Source organism: Leucoraja erinacea, chromosome 8 (assembly GCF_028641065.1).
Source record: "Leucoraja erinacea ecotype New England chromosome 8, Leri_hhj_1, whole genome shotgun sequence".
Classification (NCBI taxonomy): Eukaryota; Metazoa; Chordata; class Chondrichthyes; order Rajiformes; family Rajidae; genus Leucoraja; species Leucoraja erinaceus.
In genome coordinates, this window is record NC_073384.1 from 33,017,518 (window position 1) to 33,034,718 (window position 17,201).

Genomic DNA, 17,201 nt, shown 5'->3' on the forward strand with positions numbered 1-17,201 from the left:
TCTAGCATCTCCAATCCATTAAGAAATGTATATGTTTCTATGAGATTCCCTCTCATCCTTCTGAATTCCAGCTAATACAAGCCCAGTTGACCCATTCTTTCATCATATGTCAGTCTCGCCATCCTGGGAATTAACCTGGTGAACTTGCGCTGCTCTCCCTCAATAGCAATAATGTCCTTCCTCAAATTAGGAGACCAAAATTGCACACAATACTCCAGGTATGGTCTCACCAGGGTCCTGTACAACTGCAATAGGACCTCTTTGCTCCTATTCTCAACTACTCTTGTTATGAAGGCCACAGCTTTCTTCACTGCCTGCTGTACCTGATTTACAAAGGGGGAATCATGCTTGACTGATCTTCTGGAACTTTTGAGTTTGTACTAGGAAAATGGACATTGATAAACCATTGATAAGGTCCCACATAGGAGATTAGAGGGCAAAATTAGAGCACATGGTATTGGGGGTAGGGTACTGACATGGATAGGAAATTGGTTGGCAGACAGGAAACAAAAAGTAGGGATTAATGGGTCCCTTTCAGAATGGCAGACAGTGACTAGAGGGGTACCCCAAGGCTCGGTGCTGGAACCGCAGCTATTCACAATATACATTAATGATTTAGATGAAGAGATTCAAAGTAACATTAGCAAATTTGCAGATGACACAAAGCTGGGTGGTAGTGTGAAGTGTGAGGAGGATGCTATGAGGATGCAGGATGACTTGGACAGGTTGGGTGAGTGGGCAGATGCATAACAGATGCAGTTTAATGTGGATAAATGTGAGGTGTGGATAAATGTGAGGCCAATTGGATCCTCGACTTCCTCATTCACAGACCACAGTCTGTTCGTATTGGTGGAAATGTGTCAACGCCGATAACAATCAGCATGGGAGCACCTCAAGTCTGTGTGCTCAGCCCCCTGCTATACTCACTCTATACTCATGAGTGCACAGCTGGTCATAGTGCAAACTCCATCATCAAGTTTGCTGACGACACCGCTGTTGTGGGACGTAACACTGATGGAGATGATTCAGAATATAGAAGGTAGATTGACCGTTTGACCAAATGGTGCCAGCACAATAACCTGGCTCTCAACACCAGCAAAACCAAGGAACTGATTGTGGACTTTGGAATGGGGTAGGATGGTGACCCATGTCCCGTTTATATCAACGGGTCGATGGTGGAGATGGTCAAGAGCTTCAAATTCCTGGGTGTGCATACCTCTGAAGATCTCTCCTGGTCCGAGAACACTGATGCAATTATAAAGAAAGCTCATCAGCGCCTCTACTTCCTGAGAAGATTACGGAGAGTCGGTTTGTCAAGGAGGACTCTCTCGAACTTCTACAGGTGCACAGTAGAGAGCAGGCTGGCTTGGTTTGTAGAGTTGCATCGTAGAGCAACACAGTAGAGTTGCATCGTGGCTTGGTTCGGCAACTTGAGCGCCCAGGAGCGGAAAAGACTGCAAAAAAGTTGTCAACACTGCCCAGTCCATCATCGGCTCTGACCTCCCTACCATCGAGGGGATCCATCGTAGTCGCTGCCTCAAAAAGGCTACTAGCATCATCAAGGATCCACACCATCCTGGCCACTCACTCATCTTCCCGCTGCCTTCAGGTAGAAGGTACAGGAGCCTGAAATCTGCAACATCCAGGTTCAGGAATAGCTCTTCCCCACAGCCATCAGGCTATTAAACTCAACTCAAACAAAACTCTGATCATTAATAACCCATTGCACTTTATCTGTTTATTTATGTGTGTATATATATATTCATTGGTATATGGTCACACTGATCTGTTCTGTATTTATTTATGCATACTCTATTCTGTTGTGTTGAAGCAAAGCAAGAATTTCATTGTCCTATCTGACAAACTCTCTTGAATATCTTGAATCTTGAAGTGGCAAATCTTAGGTGGCAAAAACAGGAAGGCAGATTACTATCTGAATAGTGTCAAGTTGGGAAAAGGGGTAATACAAAGGGATCTGGGGGTCCTTGTTCATCAGTCAATGAAAGTAAGCATTCAGGTACAGCAGGCAGTGAAGAAAGCGAATGGCATGTTGGCCTTCATAACAAGAGGAGTTGAGTATAGGAGCAAAGAAGTCCTTCTGCAGTTGTACAGGGCCCCAGTGAGACCACACCTGGAGTATTGAAACAAAAAACTGCAGATGCTGGTTAATACACAAAAGGGGTCAATGGTGGGAATTCTGGTTGGCGCTGAAATTAATTTGTTGACTGGTATTTAACCAAGATGTTTCCTTCTTAGGTGAAGACTTTGCTATTGTACAGCAGGAGATTATCATGATGAAAGACTGTAAACACTCGAACATTGTTGCGTATTTTGGCAGTTACCTCAGGTATGTGGAACAAAGTGCCTATTTCTGTTTGTTCTTTTCTATTTGCAAATGTAATGATGATCTTTATTTGTTCTTATTGTATTTGTGTATATTGTATTTGAAGTTATTTTAACACTGGACAGAATGTGTTTATGTTTGATATGTTATGGTCATGCTTAACTTTTAAGCAACAATTGTTTGCATTATAGTCATGACAGACCCTTTGGCCCAAGTTGTTAATGCTGACTGAGATGCCCTATCTACACTAGTCCTGCCTGCCCGCATTTGGCCCATATCCCTCTAAACCTTTCCCATCTATGTGCCTGCCCATATGTCTTTTAAATGTTGGTAAATCTCATTAATCTTGTTATAACTGCAAATAATTCCTTTGCAAATGTGGTGTTTTCTTGAATCCCTTTCAAATGTGGATGCCCAACAGCAAAATTAAAGGTGATGAACAACGGGAAATGTTCAAATAAAGATTCAAAATATTTAACAATTTCAATTGAGAAACAAAATTCCATGAGAAAACTGACCCATCCATGACTAGCTGAGGAAGTTGATACTTTAGAGGCTTATAACATTTAGGGTGACTTTAGGGAAACAAGTGACCAATGGTTGATACAGGGAGAGGAGGAATTATGGGAATAAGCTAGCATGAAATAATAAAACAAAATTGCCTTTGTAAAGAAGTGAATAGGTGACATGGATGTGTGTCTCACTGAGACTGGGAGAAAATTGTGGTGAATCTATGGTGAATTCATTGCCACAGACGGCTGTGGAGGCCAAGTCAATTGGTATTTTTAAACGCACGATTTACAACTTTTTGATTAGTAAGGGCGTCAATGGTTATGGGAAGAAGGTAGGAGAATGGGTTTGAGGGGAAAAAATAGATCAGCCATGAACGAATGGCAGAGCAGACCTGATGTGCCGAATGGCCTAATTCTGCTCCTTTGTCATCTGGTCTTATGATCTTATGATGACGAAGAAATCGTAGGAGGAAATGTATGTTTTGCCTTATTAAAAAGGGAGGCAAATCTTAGGCAAGATGCTGGAAATCATTGTTAAAGATTTGCAGCGGGTTACTTTTGGAAATAATTCTGATTTTGTGCAGGAGGAACTGTATTTTGCAAATCCATAAGTGTGAGGGGATGAAACCACTGAGTGGAAAAGGGGGAAGTATCTCTTGTATATGAAATGTCAGTCGGCATCCTCTTTGATCCCACACTTGAGGTGTTCCCAAAAGCTGCAGTAATACTCCTCCGTTTGTACATGACTGTGTGCCATGGCATGTATGCTTGTTAAGTATGGGGAAATGCAAATGTATTTTACCTTTAATGCAGACGCGACAAGCTATGGATTTGTATGGAATTTTGTGGTGGTGGATCATTACAAGATATTTATCATGGTGAGTAGGCAAAGCAATTTCTAAAATGATGTTTGAAGAGTAAACAGAAATGTGTAAAAGTCACAGATTTTATTTTAAATATTCATGGAGTTATGGTTTTACTCCTTCACTCATAATAAACTCAATTTTTTTTAATGAAACATAATATTAGATTTGTTACAGCTTCTAAATGTAACGTTTGCTTTACACCCCCTCCCAGCCTATTTCACTGATAATGATTTTGCTTTACACTCATAGCTCTGCTTGACAATTTTATTTTTTCCACCCACAGTTTGTGTGGTCTTTATTTCTTGTTCATATGTTCTGTTAACTCAAAGGCACTATTTAACATAGTACCTGCAGATAGTTCCAATGTAATGGTCTATGTTTATAATGCGGTAGTTACATTTCTCAGAAACATTATAGAAAATAGTGTTATGAAGACAGTTAGTGAAATGTTAGGGGCCAGCAAGTTTCAGACTTGCAATACCAATTTTTTTTTTCTCACAGGATTTTCAGAAATGAAGGTGAAAGATATAGCTATATGTTTATTTTGTTACTGCAAGCTAAAAATATGAAGGCTGTAAGTTACATTGCTTAACAGAACATCATGTATCCCAAATGGGGCAGCACCATGGCACAGTAGGTGGAGCTGCTACCTCACAGCGCCAGAGACCCGGGTTCAATCCGGGTGCTGTCTGCATGGAGTTTACATATTCTCCCAATGATCGTGTGGGCTTCCTCCGGGTATTCCGGTTTCCTCCCACATTCCAAAGACGTGCGGGTTTGTAGGTTAATTGGCCTCTGTAAGTTACCCCTAGTGTGTGGAATGTGGATGAGAAAATGGGATAGTGTGAACGGAATGGTTTGTGTTAATTAAATAATTAGTTTAGTTTCGTTTTGTTTATTTTAATGTGTACTGAGGTACAGTGAAAAAGCTTTTCATAGTACCTTGGTACACATGACAATAAACTTTAACTAACTAACTAACATGTGACCTTCGATCACCTGTTCACACTATCCCATTTTCTCATCCACATGGGCTTGGTATGCTGAAGGGCCTGTTTCCATACTGTACCGCTAAACAAAATAAAACTGATTGTTGCACAAATGTCAAAAGAAGTGATGCTTGTGAATTTCACTGACAGACCGTGTTCCTAGCCAACAATGGTGTCTGAATATTGCGGGCAAGTAACAAGCAGGATTATTATTCCAACACTTATTCCCCCAAGGCAGCCTTTTCTCTACTTCCTTGTTTCCAAAGTAACTCTTTCACCTCTAGTGGTGGAACTAATTAAAATCACATTATAACCATTTTGGCCCTTAATGCTAAACAGTGTTTGTAATTCATCAATTGCGTTGCATTTAATGTGCATCATGGAAACACGTGTTATAGCAGAATTACCTGTTCACTGTAATACTGCTTCGTGTTTTCAATAAAGTAACAAGGGATTGCTATTGCTCCAAATGTTGGCTCTCAATTTCATAAAACCTCACTCCTTGACAACTGCTGGGAGCTTTCTGGAGCTGGTAGTCTGACACCACAGACTGAGGGGTGAAGTATTACACTGCAGTCATGATTTGTGGAATGATGCAGCACTGAAGCATGTCATTTGGCCTCATTTGTATACACTTCAGAACTTTGTACATAGAACATAGAACAGTACAACACGAGAACAGGCCCATTGGCCCACGATGTCTGTGCTGAGCATGATACCAAGACCACCTCTTATCTGCCTGCATATGATCCTTATCCCTCCATTCCCTGCATATCCATTTGCCTATTCAAAAATTGTTAAATGCCACTAACGTGTCTGCATCATCACTTCCCTTGGCAGTGCATTTCAGGCACACCACCCTCTGTGTGGATAGAAACTTGCCCTGAACATCTCCTTTAAACTTGTTCCCGTCCATCTGAAAGCTAAGCCTCTGGTATTTGATTTTTCCATCGCAAGAAAATATGCTGACCTGCACTGTTAATAGATTTTTCTCGCAATTCTAATTTAGTTGAATATGTATTATGGCTTAAACTGGTTTCGTGTGTTGATTAAATGCTTTTTTTTTGTAACTTTATCAGTGACAGGACCTTTATCAGAACTACAGATAGCATATGTATGCAGAGAAACACTACAAGTAAGTCACTCTCTAGGCCAATATTTTGTGAACTTTCTGAGAGTTATGTATGTAACCTAATTTCACTTTGAACATTGGCCGGATTTAGTCTAGGTCTCACTTGGTAATAGACAACATTTTAACGTTTTTATCTGGTATTGGCTCTCGAGGGAGAATGATGAATTGAGAGAAGTTGCATTTATGCAATAAGATCAGGGAATGATCAAATTTGTCAAGCAAGCATTTATACTGACTTCCATAACATCAGGATATCCAAAAGCAGCTTACAGCAATGAGGAATTTTGGAAATGTAGTTAATGCCATATTAAATAAAACACACTTATTCAGCCTGATGGAGTGGGTGGGGGGAGGGGAGAAAGCTGGAAAAAAAAATGAGGTGGCAGCAGGACAAAACCTGGCAAGTAATAGGTGGATACGGGTAATGTAAGGGTAATGTAAGGTAGTGAAACATAAACCCCCAGGGAGGGATGTGGGTGGAAGAGGACAGGGATGAGGGGAAAAGATGGGGAGATAAAAGGGAAATGGGGGACTCTGGGATGGGAGATGAGTGTACAGAGGAGGGGAAAGGTGGAGGGTGGCTAGGGTGGTGGGTGAATGGGTGTGCACCAGGGTGGCGGGGAAGGGGAGGAGATGGGGAAGGGGTGGCATTATTGGAGATTGTAGAATTCAATGTTCATTCTGTCGGGTTGCAGGCTACTTGCAACCTAAAATGTGCTCGATTAGCTGAAACTGAGAACTATACAATGTCTATTCTCTGTTTTTGTTAGGGTTTATATTATCTTCATAACAAAGGGAAAATGCACAGAGATATAAAGGTAAATAGACCTGAATTGTTGATATTCTTTGTATATTCTGTTCACTGATTAAACACTTTTACATTGACGGCAAAAGATTTGTATCCGTAACAAAGAAATTTGCAATATACCAAAACAACCTTGACTCTGGACTCAGAAGCATAGTTTAAAAAAATGTATTTTGTAACCTAATTAGTAGGTTCTTGCTAAGGAATAAGGCAACTAAATGCAAGCCTGAATAATAACTCTATAACTACCCATTGTCTTCCATGGGTAAATCAGTTCTGAATCCAAATCGCAAGTTACCATGAATTCCAGGTATCTTAATCATTTGTAGACACAAGGAACTACATATGCTGGTATATATACAATACAATACAATACAATACGGGTTTATTCGTCACATTGCACATAAAGTGCAAGTGAAATGAAAAGGTCAGCAGCAATACAATGAGAAAGAACACACAATACACAATAAAAATGTAACACAAACATCCACCACAGCATTCATCACTGTGGTGGAAGGCACAAAATTTGGCCAGTCCTCCTCCATTTCCCCCCGTGGTCGGGACCAGAGTCCAGAGTCAGTCCAGGAGCGGCTCTTCCCCACCGGGGACCACGGCTTCAGGCTGGTGTAGGCTGCAGGCCGGCGGTCGAAGATTTAAAATTCGCGCCGCAGCCAGAAGCACCGCAGACCGCAGGGCCGGCGGTCGAAGCTCCCCTCCAGGGGTGATGGTAAGTCCACGCCGGGTCCGCGGTAGATGTTGGCCGCGTGCCGGCGGTGGAAGCTTCTTCTTTCCCCTGGGTCCCCAACGTGAGATCCCGGGCTGCGGACGCCACGCCAGCTGGAACTCTGCAGACCGCGGCTTCAGGCTGCTGGCTGCCATGGGCCAGCAAAACGGAGCGCTCCCCTCCGGCGAGCCCCAGCGAGGGCTGGCCCGCTCCACGCCGAGAGTCCCCGCTGCGCCCGCCGCTGGAGCCCCGGGCGCGTCTCTGGGAAAGGCCGCACTGATCCTTGTTGTTAGGCCACGGGGGAGGCGACTTGGAAAAAGTCGCCTCTCCGTGGAGGAGGCGACCGAAGCGGTTTCCCCCTCACCCCCCCACACCACCCCCCACACAAGACACACAGAGAAACATTAAAAACATACATTAAAACATACTAAAAAAACAAAAAAAAACCCACAGTATATAAAATCCCCACAGTTCAGGAGTAACTCATCGGGTCTGGCAGCATCTCTGGAGAACGTGGATAGGCGACGTTTTGGATTGGGACCCTTCTGGAAATGGTTCCAACCCAAAATATCGCCTATGCGTGATCTCCAGAGATGCTGTCTGACCCGCTGAGTTACTCCAGCGCTTTGTATCTTTAAAAAGTAAAAAACCTTAATCTTTTGGATTAGTGTACCTTGAGCGACTTTATCAAATGCCTTACAAAGTCCATATAGTTCACATATACTGCCCTACCCTTGTCAATCACCTGTAAACTTTCACCCTACATATGTACACCAGTAGTTTGTCCAGATTTGCCCTGGTCGGCACGGACACGGTGGGCCGAAGGGCCTGTTTCCGTGCTGTATCTCTGAAGTCTTGTCTAAATCAGTGCTAGTAACATGAACGAGAAGGCCTTGGCTTTGTAACCAAACTTAAAAAGGGCAAGTCTCACATGTGAAATAGAAAGTGTTGCAATGATTGAAGTTGCATTCTTTTTCATCCACATGACGTCAATGTCCACCAAACGTGACGATTTTGTTTGCCATTTATATTTGTTATGGCATTCCTGAGTTACATTAAGAACAAGTGATGTGTGATTAAAATAAAGATATAACTACTGGTGCTGAAAATCTGAAACGGGCAATGCTGGAAAAACTCAGCAGGTCAGACAGTCTCCGTGGAAAAAGAAAATGTCAAAAAAGTGATGTGATTTGTTTATTCTGTGCCCGATGAGTTTGTTACTATGAAGCATCCTACCATCAAACAATTAACTTCCAGAAATATCTGGACAAATGTGCAATTTTAACTATCATAAAACAGCTGTCTTTTTATGTCCACTAGAAATTTTAACTCTTTGATATTGTAAGCAAGTTTTTAATATATTTAATTTTAATATACATTTTCCCATTAAAGGGAGCAAATATTCTTCTGACAGATAATGGCCATGTGAAATTAGGTAAGAGTATTTTCTCTTTTCAGAAATTTGTAAATTGTAAATGAACGATTGTTGCTGGTTCTTGCAAATTCTCAACGCAACTAAATTGGTCTTTTCATTCATACAACAAAATCAATTCAAAATCTTGTAAAATCGGTAGAGCCAAGGGGAAGATAAATAGTGCAGAATATGAAGAAAGACTGGATAGACTCGGTTTGTACTCGCTAGAATTTAGAAGATTGAGGGGGGATCTTATAGAAACTTACAAAATTCTTAAGGGGTTGGACAGGCTAGATGCAGGAAGATTGTTCCCGATGTTGGGGAAGTCCAGAACAAGGGGTCACAGTTTAAGGATAAGGGGGAAATCTTTTAGGACCAAGATGAGAAAAACATTTTTCACACAGACAGTGGTGAATCTCTGGAATTCTCTGCCACAGAAGGTAGTTGAGGCCAGTTCATTGGCTATATTTAAGAGGGAGTTAGATGTGGCCCCTGTGGCTAAAGGGATCAGGGGGTATGGAGAGAAGGCAGGTACAGGATACTGAGTTGGATGATCAGCCATGATCATATTGAATGGCGGTGCAGGCTCGAAGGGCCGAATGGCCTACTCCTGCACCTAGTTTCTATGTTTCTATGTTTCTAGAATATAGTTCTCAGTATTGTAGCGCATCAGTTCCAGATACAAGGACCAACGTCTTCAATGGGGTAAAGGTGAATGGAAGAGTAAGTACCCTAGCTTATGGAAGGATTGTTCAAAAGCCTGATAAGAGGGGGGAAGAAGCTGTCCCTGAGTCTGGTGGTGCATGCTTTCAAGCTTCTGTGCCTTCTGCCGGCTAGGAACGGGGCGAAACAGGAATGACGTGCATGAATTGCAATACATATACACAGTTCAAAGTGAATTTGATTTCTCAGTCTGTAGTGAATGGAGATGGACAAACACTGTTCCCATTTGCAATGCACTACATTGCATGAGGAGCACTAAACAGCTGATTGCTGGGGACAGAATGAAAGGGTTAAAGTTGTTAAGATACTTCATTCGGTTCATAAAATGTACCTCTCTTTAATGCAATAAACGTTCTGTGATTTGCATTTCAGCTGACTTTGGAGTTTCTGCGCAGATCACTGCAACTATAGCAAAAAGGAAATCGTTTATTGGTACTCCGTATTGGTAATGGTGACTCCTTTCTTTGTTGTGTTTGATGCTGTAGCAATTAACAAGCAGAGATCAGAAGTCATAGAATTACGCCATTCAGTTCATCGAATCTGCTCTGCCATCCGATCATGGCTGGTCTATTTTTCCGTCTCGACCCCATTCTCCTGCCTTCTCCCCGTAACCCTTGACACCCTTGCTAAAGAAGAATGTCAATCTCCACTTTAAAATCACCCAATGTTTTGGCCCCCAGAACTGTCTGAGGCAATGCATTTTACAAATTCACCACCCTCTGTCTAAAGAAAGTTGTCCTCATATCCATTCCAAAGGTACTAGCTTTTATTCTGATGCTGTGCCCTCTGCTCCTAGACTCTACCACTACTGGAAAAACCCTCTCCATGTCCACTCTATTTGGGCCTTTCATTTTTCGGTGGGCATCAATGAGATCCCCCCCAATCCTTCTAAACTGCAGTGACTACAGACCCAGTGCCATCAAACGCTCTGCATATGGAATATATAGCTGAATGCAAAAAATAATGTCACTTGAATATTACAAATTCTGCAATATCTCTCAGTTTTTAAACTCAATTTTAAAAACATGATTTAGTCGCCTTGGTATTTCTTACATCCGAAGCATGTTTTAAAACAAAAATTTATAACCAAAGTAATTTTTCAGGTAGTCAGCAAGTATTGTATATTTCTTCTTTATAAAAATGTAACACACTGGAACACGAAAAGGACGATTGGCTTCCTGAACCTCCTCTGCCATTTAGTATTGTCATGACCGATCTAACACTGAACTCCACTTTCCCACTCTCCCCCCACATCCCCAAACTCCAGTCTCAATCAGTTTGAACAATCAGTCTGACCAAAAGTGTGGAACTGACCATGTAATGCTATGCACACCTGTAGTATTTACTTGGAAGGTAAGTTCATGAAACATTGTTCATGACAAATATCAGTTAGAATGTGGATTTAGATCTAGTTATAAAATATTTTAACTTATTTCATTCTCTCTGGAAATGTACGAAACCAATCAGTGCGTGAACTTTATTTTCTAGGATGGCCCCAGAAGTTGCAGCTGTGGAGAGGAAAGGTGGATATAACCAGCTGTGTGATATCTGGGCAGTTGGTATAACTGGCATTGAGCTTGCTGAACTCCAGCCACCAATGTTTGACTTGCATCCAATGAGGTAACCAGCAACATTAGTTTTGGTGATTTTCCATCTATCCTCAAACTGGCAAAATCTTTCTGTAATTCAAATGCTGATTAGAGCCATACAGAGCGACAACTGGTCCTTCGGCCCAAACCTGCCCACTGGCCAACATGTCTTATCTATACTAGTCCCACCTGCCTGCGTTTGGCCCATATCCTTCTACACCTATCCTATCCAGGTACTTGTTTAAACGTTGTGATAGTTCCTGCCGCTGGCAGCTCGTTCCATATACATACCACCCTTTGTGTTAAATGTTGTCCCTGGCCTGAAACCTATGTCCTCTGGTTCTTGATTCCCCTACTCTAGGTAAAATTGTGTATTTATCCTATCTATTCCTCTCATGATCCTATACACCTCTATAAGATCACCCCTCAACCTCATGTGCCCCAAGGAATAAAGCACAATCTCTCTTATAGCTCAGGCCCCCGAGTTCGGGCAACATCCTCGTAAATCTCTGCACTCTTTCCTTCTTTACAACATCTTTCGTTATATCATTGTTATGGATTTATTTGGCACTTTAATTAGAGATCATAAATTCTGAAAGTTTAGACACGAGGAACTGCAGATGCTGGAATCTTGAGCAAAGCACTAAGTCGAGGTGGAACTCGGTAGGTCAGGTCCCTTCTGTGAGGACTGGGGATGTTTCGGATTCGGATCCTCCTTCATTCTGAGGAAGGGTCAAACCTGAAACTTTGCCTGTCAATTTCCTCCACAGATGCTGCCTGATCAGCTGAGGTCTTACTGTCTCAAGGTTCCAGCATCTGCAGCTCTTCTGAAGATAAAAATTCTCCAGCACAATCCCTGAATTTTCCATGCTGAGTCTGTATTTTCATCCCCAACTATTCTGACTAAAAGAAGAACATTACATGCATCCCTCTTTCGTGGATTTGAACACAAACCAAAACACCATGGTGAATTTACTTTGGATTCATCTGGCTGGGGAGCAATGTCTTGTGCAGAAGTGTAGTGGCATTATTGAAGTTAAAGTAAGTGGGGAAGTATCTCCTCCCAACTTTCAGATTCTTGAACCCTTTTTCACATTGCAGATACTAATTTATGTTATCCTTACAAATAAAAGAGTGCTTTTACCATTTCTCCATCCTACCTTTCCCCAAATACTACACTAAAAAATGAAGGTAAAACCCTAATATTTCACCCTCCCCCCCCCAAACTCCCAAACCCACAGTTTAGTTTAGAGATACAGCATGGAAACAGGCGCTTCGGCACACAGAGTTCACACCGACCCGTTCACACTGGTTCTACGTAATCCCCACCTTCTCATCCACCCCCTACACACTAGGGGCAATTTACAGAGGCCAATTAACCTGCAAACCAGCACGTCTTTGGGATGTGGGAGGAAATCAAAACACCTGGAAGAAACCTACGCGGTTACAGGGAAAACATGCAAACTCCACCCAGACAGCAGCTGAGGACAGGATTGAACCTGGGTCTCTGGCAGTGTGAGATAGCAGCTCTACCTGCTGCACCTCTTGTATCAAGAAAGTTATATATTTAGCCTCTCACTCTCAGGAAAAGAGGCACATGTACCAAGTTATAATTCACGCTGTCTAATTTATTTCAGGGCTTTATTTTTGATGACAAAAAGCAACTTCCAGCCCCCAAAGTTGAAGGACAAATCAAAATGGTAGGTCGCGTTTAGTTATCTGTTATCTTTAGAATCCTGCTTCCAAGTTGGTTCATTACAGAATATTGTTTTTTCAGGTCTACCAATTTTCATCAGTTTGTAAAACTGGCACTTACGAAAAGTCCTAAGAAAAGGCCGACTGCGGAGAAATTATTGCAGGCAAGTTTAAGATGTTTTGTAATGTTATTAGATGTGCATTTCTGGTGGTGGCGGAGGGAGGATAGGAATGATGCTGGTGAGCGGGCTGATGGCTTACTTCCTGTGCCCCTTGAGGTGGTCAGAGGCGCTTTGGGTCGGCTGAAGAAGGTGCCACGGGTTACGTAGGCTGAGTGATGAAAGTGGGAGGTGAGGGACAGGACGGATATGGGCCGGTCAAGGAGGCAAAGGAGAATGTCGAGTAAGTGGAGTGGACCGTTGGAGGCCCTAGAGTACCCTAGAGTACCCTAGGGCTCCATTAAATCGGGCGCCACTCCAAGTGGCCGAACGCATGGAACGGACGCAGCCTTCAGCGGCATGGAGTGGTGGAGCAGCAGTGGAGGACACCGACAACATCGCCTGGCCGGGCCGACCCAGCAACTCTGACCCAGTACCGCTGCCAGGGCAACAGGTCTTTATGGCTAAGTTGGAATTCAGTATTTTTAACAACTCTGAACTTGAAGGATCCAAGATGGCAGCTTTTGTGTACTGCCTCAGTGTGGTCTACTGTCTTATACACTTGTGTACTGGCTCAGTGGGGTCAACTGTCTTATACACTTGTGTACTGGCTCAGTGGGGTCAACTGTCTTATACACTTGTGTATTGCCTCAGTGTGGTCTACTGTCTTATACACTTGTGTACTGCCTCAGTGGGGTCTACTGTCTTATACACTTGTGTACTGGCTCAGTGGGGTCGACTGTCTTATACACTTGTGTACTGGCTCCGTGGGGTCTACTGTCTTACAGTCATACTTTGTGTGATTGTGCCTAATGTATAATTGGACGATCATTGAACTTTGTGCAAAAAAAAAAATCACTACATAGGTACAGGTGACAATAAAGTGCCATTGAAGTATTGATTTATGTTTCAGTCATTTTTTAACACTAGGCTTTTGCACTGCATTTCAGCACCTGTTTGTTGCACAGTCTCTGAGTCGTACACTTGCCATTGAGTTGCTTGACAAGTTGAACAATCCCGACCATTCCAGCTACCATGACTTTGATGATGATGATCCTGAGGTAACATATTTTTATAATTCATATATATTATTATTTTGCAATCTGTATACTAGACTTTGGACTAATTTATGCAGCAGAATTGTTTCAATGGGTTAAAAAAAAATAGAAGTCTGTCTTAGAATAAAGACCGTTGTTTTCTTGTGCTATTTGATTTGTTTTGTGCGCATTGAAGCTGATGTATATGTTCAACTAAAAGAAACTTAAATTCTGAGTAAATCTTTACTTGAGTCTAGGCTTAAGTTTACTGTGATGTGTACAGTATGCAAACTTAAAGCACACGGTATTGGGGGTTCAGTATTGATGTGGATAGAGAACTGGCTGGCAGACAGGAAACAAAGAGCAGGAGTAAACGGGTCCTTTTCAGAATGGCAGGCGGTGACTAGTGGGGTGCCGCAAGGCTCAGTGCTGGGACCCCAACTATTTACAATATATATTAATGATTTGGACGAGGGAATTGAATGCAACATCTCCAAGTTTGCGGATGACACAAAGCTGGGGGGCAGTGTTAACTGTGAGGAGGATGCTAGGAGGCTGCAAGATGACTTGGATAGGTTGGGTGAGTGGGCAAATGCATGACAGATGCAGTATAATGTGGATAAATGTGAGGTTATCCACTTTGGTGGCAAGAACAGGAAAGTAGACTATTATCTGTGTGGTGGCCGATTAAGAAAAGGGGAGATGCAACGAGACCTGGGTGTCATGGTACACCAGTCATTGAAAGTAGGCATGCAGGTGCAGCAGGCAGAGAAGAAAGCGAATGGTATGTTAGCATTCATAGCAAAAGGATTTGAGTATAGGAGCTGGGAGGTTCTACTGCAGTTGTACAGGGTCTTGGTGGGACCACACCTGGAGTATTGCGTACAGTTTTGGTCTCCTAATTTGAGGAAAGACATTCTTGCCATAGAGGGAGTACAGAGAAGGTTCACCAGACTGATTCCTGGGATGGCAGGACTTTCATATGAAGAAAGACTGGATAGACTCGGTTTGTACTCGCTAGAATTTAGAAGATTGAGGCGGGATCTTATAGAAACTTACAAAATTCTTAAGGGGTTGGACAGGCTAGATGCAGGAAGATTGTTCCCGGTGTTGGGGAAGTCCAGAACAAGGGGTCACATTTAAGGATAAGGGGGAAGTCTTTTAGGACCGAGATGAGATTTTTTTTTCACACAGAGAGTGGTGAATCTGTGGAATTCTCTGCCACAGAAAGTAGTTGAGGCCAGTTCATTGGCTATATTTAAGAGTGAGTTAGATGTGGCCCTTGTGGCTAAAGGGATCAGAGAGTATGGAGAGAAGGCAGGTACAGGATACTGAGTTGGATGATCAGCCATGATCATATTGAATGGCGGTGCAGGCTCGAAGGGCCGAATGGCCTACTCCTGCACCTATTTTCTATGTTTCTATGTTTACAGAGGTACAATGAAAATCTTTGTTTTACATGCTGTATAGTCAGGCCAGATAATATTATACATATACTATACAATCAAGTCAAACTTAAGTACAATAGAGCAAAGGGGCTACAGAGTGCAGAATATAGTTGTCAGCATTGTAATGCACCAGCGTCTGCAATGGGGAGAGATGAATTGGACGGTACCCTAGCTTATGGAAGGACAATTCAGAAGCCTGTGAACAGAGGGAAGAAGCTGTTCCTGAGTCTGGTCGTGTGGAACTTTCAAGCCTTTGTACCTTCTGTTTGACTGGAGCAGGGAGAAGGAGGAATGACCGGGTTGGGACAAGTCTTTGATTATGTTGGCTGCTTTGTGCAGCAGCCTGAAGTGTCGATGGAGTCAATGATGGGGAGTCTGGTCTGTGTGATGGACTGGGTTACATTCACATCATGTGGATGTGTTTAATTTATTATTGTTACTTGTTCGAGATACAGTGAAAATCTTTTGTTTGAGTGCTAGCCAGTCAAAGATACATGAATACAGTTAAGCTGTGCACAGTTAAAGGATAAAGGGTATAACATGTAGTGTAAGATAAAGTCTGATTAAAGATAAAGATTGTTCAAAGGTCTCTAATGAGGTAGATGGGAGGTCAGGATTGCACTCTAGCTGATGAGATGACTGTTCAGTCCACTGACAGCTAGCAACTGTGCTTTAAAAAAAAAGGGGGGGAGAGAGAGAGAAGTGTGTGTGTGTTTGTGTGTGTGAGTGTGTGTGTGTGTGTGTGCGTCCGTCCGTCCATCCAAGAGCAGCTCCCCCACATTCCTCACTGTGATGGAAGGCAATAAAAGGTCATCCGTCTTCCCTTCTTTGTTCTCCCGCGGTCGGGGCACTCCAACCCTCAGGGTGATCTTCGCTCCCGCAGCCAGCTGTCGAGCCCTCCGCATAGGGGTCAACAAGCTCCCACATCGGGGGGGATCTCAGCTCCCCCGCGCCAGGCAATCGGACCCCGGGTCGTGCCAGGCAATCGGACCCCGGCTCGTGGCTAGTCGAACCTCCTGCGACTTTGGAGCTTCCTGACATCAGTCTCTACCCGAGACTGCGAGCTCCTTGATGTTGAAATCTGCAGGCCGCAGTTGGAGCGTCGATCCCAGGCAAGGGAGCCGATGGTAAGTCCACGGCCCCGCGGTGGGGCTCAAAGTCAGTCTCGAGCAAGGCTGCCAGCTCCATGATGTTAGGCCGCAGAGCGACCGGAGATATGATCCGGAAAACAATCGCAACAAAAACAAAAGTAAGAGAGTGAAAAAAGTTTCCCCCGACCCCCACCTCCACCCCCCACATAAAACAAACCAGAGAACATTAACACCTACTTTTAAAACACACTAAAAATAACAAAAGAGATGAAAAGACAGACAGACTGTTGGCGAGGCTGCCATTGTTGACGGTGCCACCCGGATAGATGACGGCGCCAATCGGATAGCTGTTAAACTGAGTTATTTTGTCAATCTAAAGTCAACTTGACTCAAATGATTGTAGCTGTTGAAATCGATTCTTTATTCAGCTGAGACTAGTCTCTGAACCTTCCAACACAACAGCTCTGGGGCGGGTCCAGAGACAATAGTAACTTTGATAAAAACTCATGGCATTTATATAGGTATTAGACATTTCAGATACAAAGGGTATGACAAGCTAGTAACCAATCATCGGAGTCCTTCTGGTGATTTACAACAGCAGTCACATGATCCCCCCCTTCTCTGGCCTCATTTTACAACCTTTGTTTGCCTGCAGTTTAACTTTGTTTAGAATT

At 43.0% G+C, this 17,201-nt stretch overlaps 1 protein-coding gene across 6 annotated transcripts in view; it reads left to right on the forward strand.

Moving 5' to 3' along the window:
* map4k3a (mitogen-activated protein kinase kinase kinase kinase 3a) overlaps positions 1–17,201 on the forward strand; it is a 154,224-nt gene that overhangs the window by 62,022 nt on the left and 75,001 nt on the right. For all 6 annotated transcript variants that reach the window (XM_055639380.1, XM_055639381.1, XM_055639382.1 and 3 more), the window contains 10 exons: positions 2,257–2,347; positions 3,670–3,734; positions 5,791–5,846; positions 6,614–6,661; positions 8,765–8,807; positions 9,882–9,954; positions 10,998–11,129; positions 12,736–12,798; positions 12,876–12,957; positions 13,902–14,012. In XM_055639380.1, coding sequence (XP_055495355.1) covers positions 2,257–2,347; positions 3,670–3,734; positions 5,791–5,846; positions 6,614–6,661; positions 8,765–8,807; positions 9,882–9,954; positions 10,998–11,129; positions 12,736–12,798; positions 12,876–12,957; positions 13,902–14,012 — 764 coding nt within the window. The remainder of the gene's footprint in view (positions 1–2,256; positions 2,348–3,669; positions 3,735–5,790; positions 5,847–6,613; positions 6,662–8,764; positions 8,808–9,881; positions 9,955–10,997; positions 11,130–12,735; positions 12,799–12,875; positions 12,958–13,901; positions 14,013–17,201) is intronic.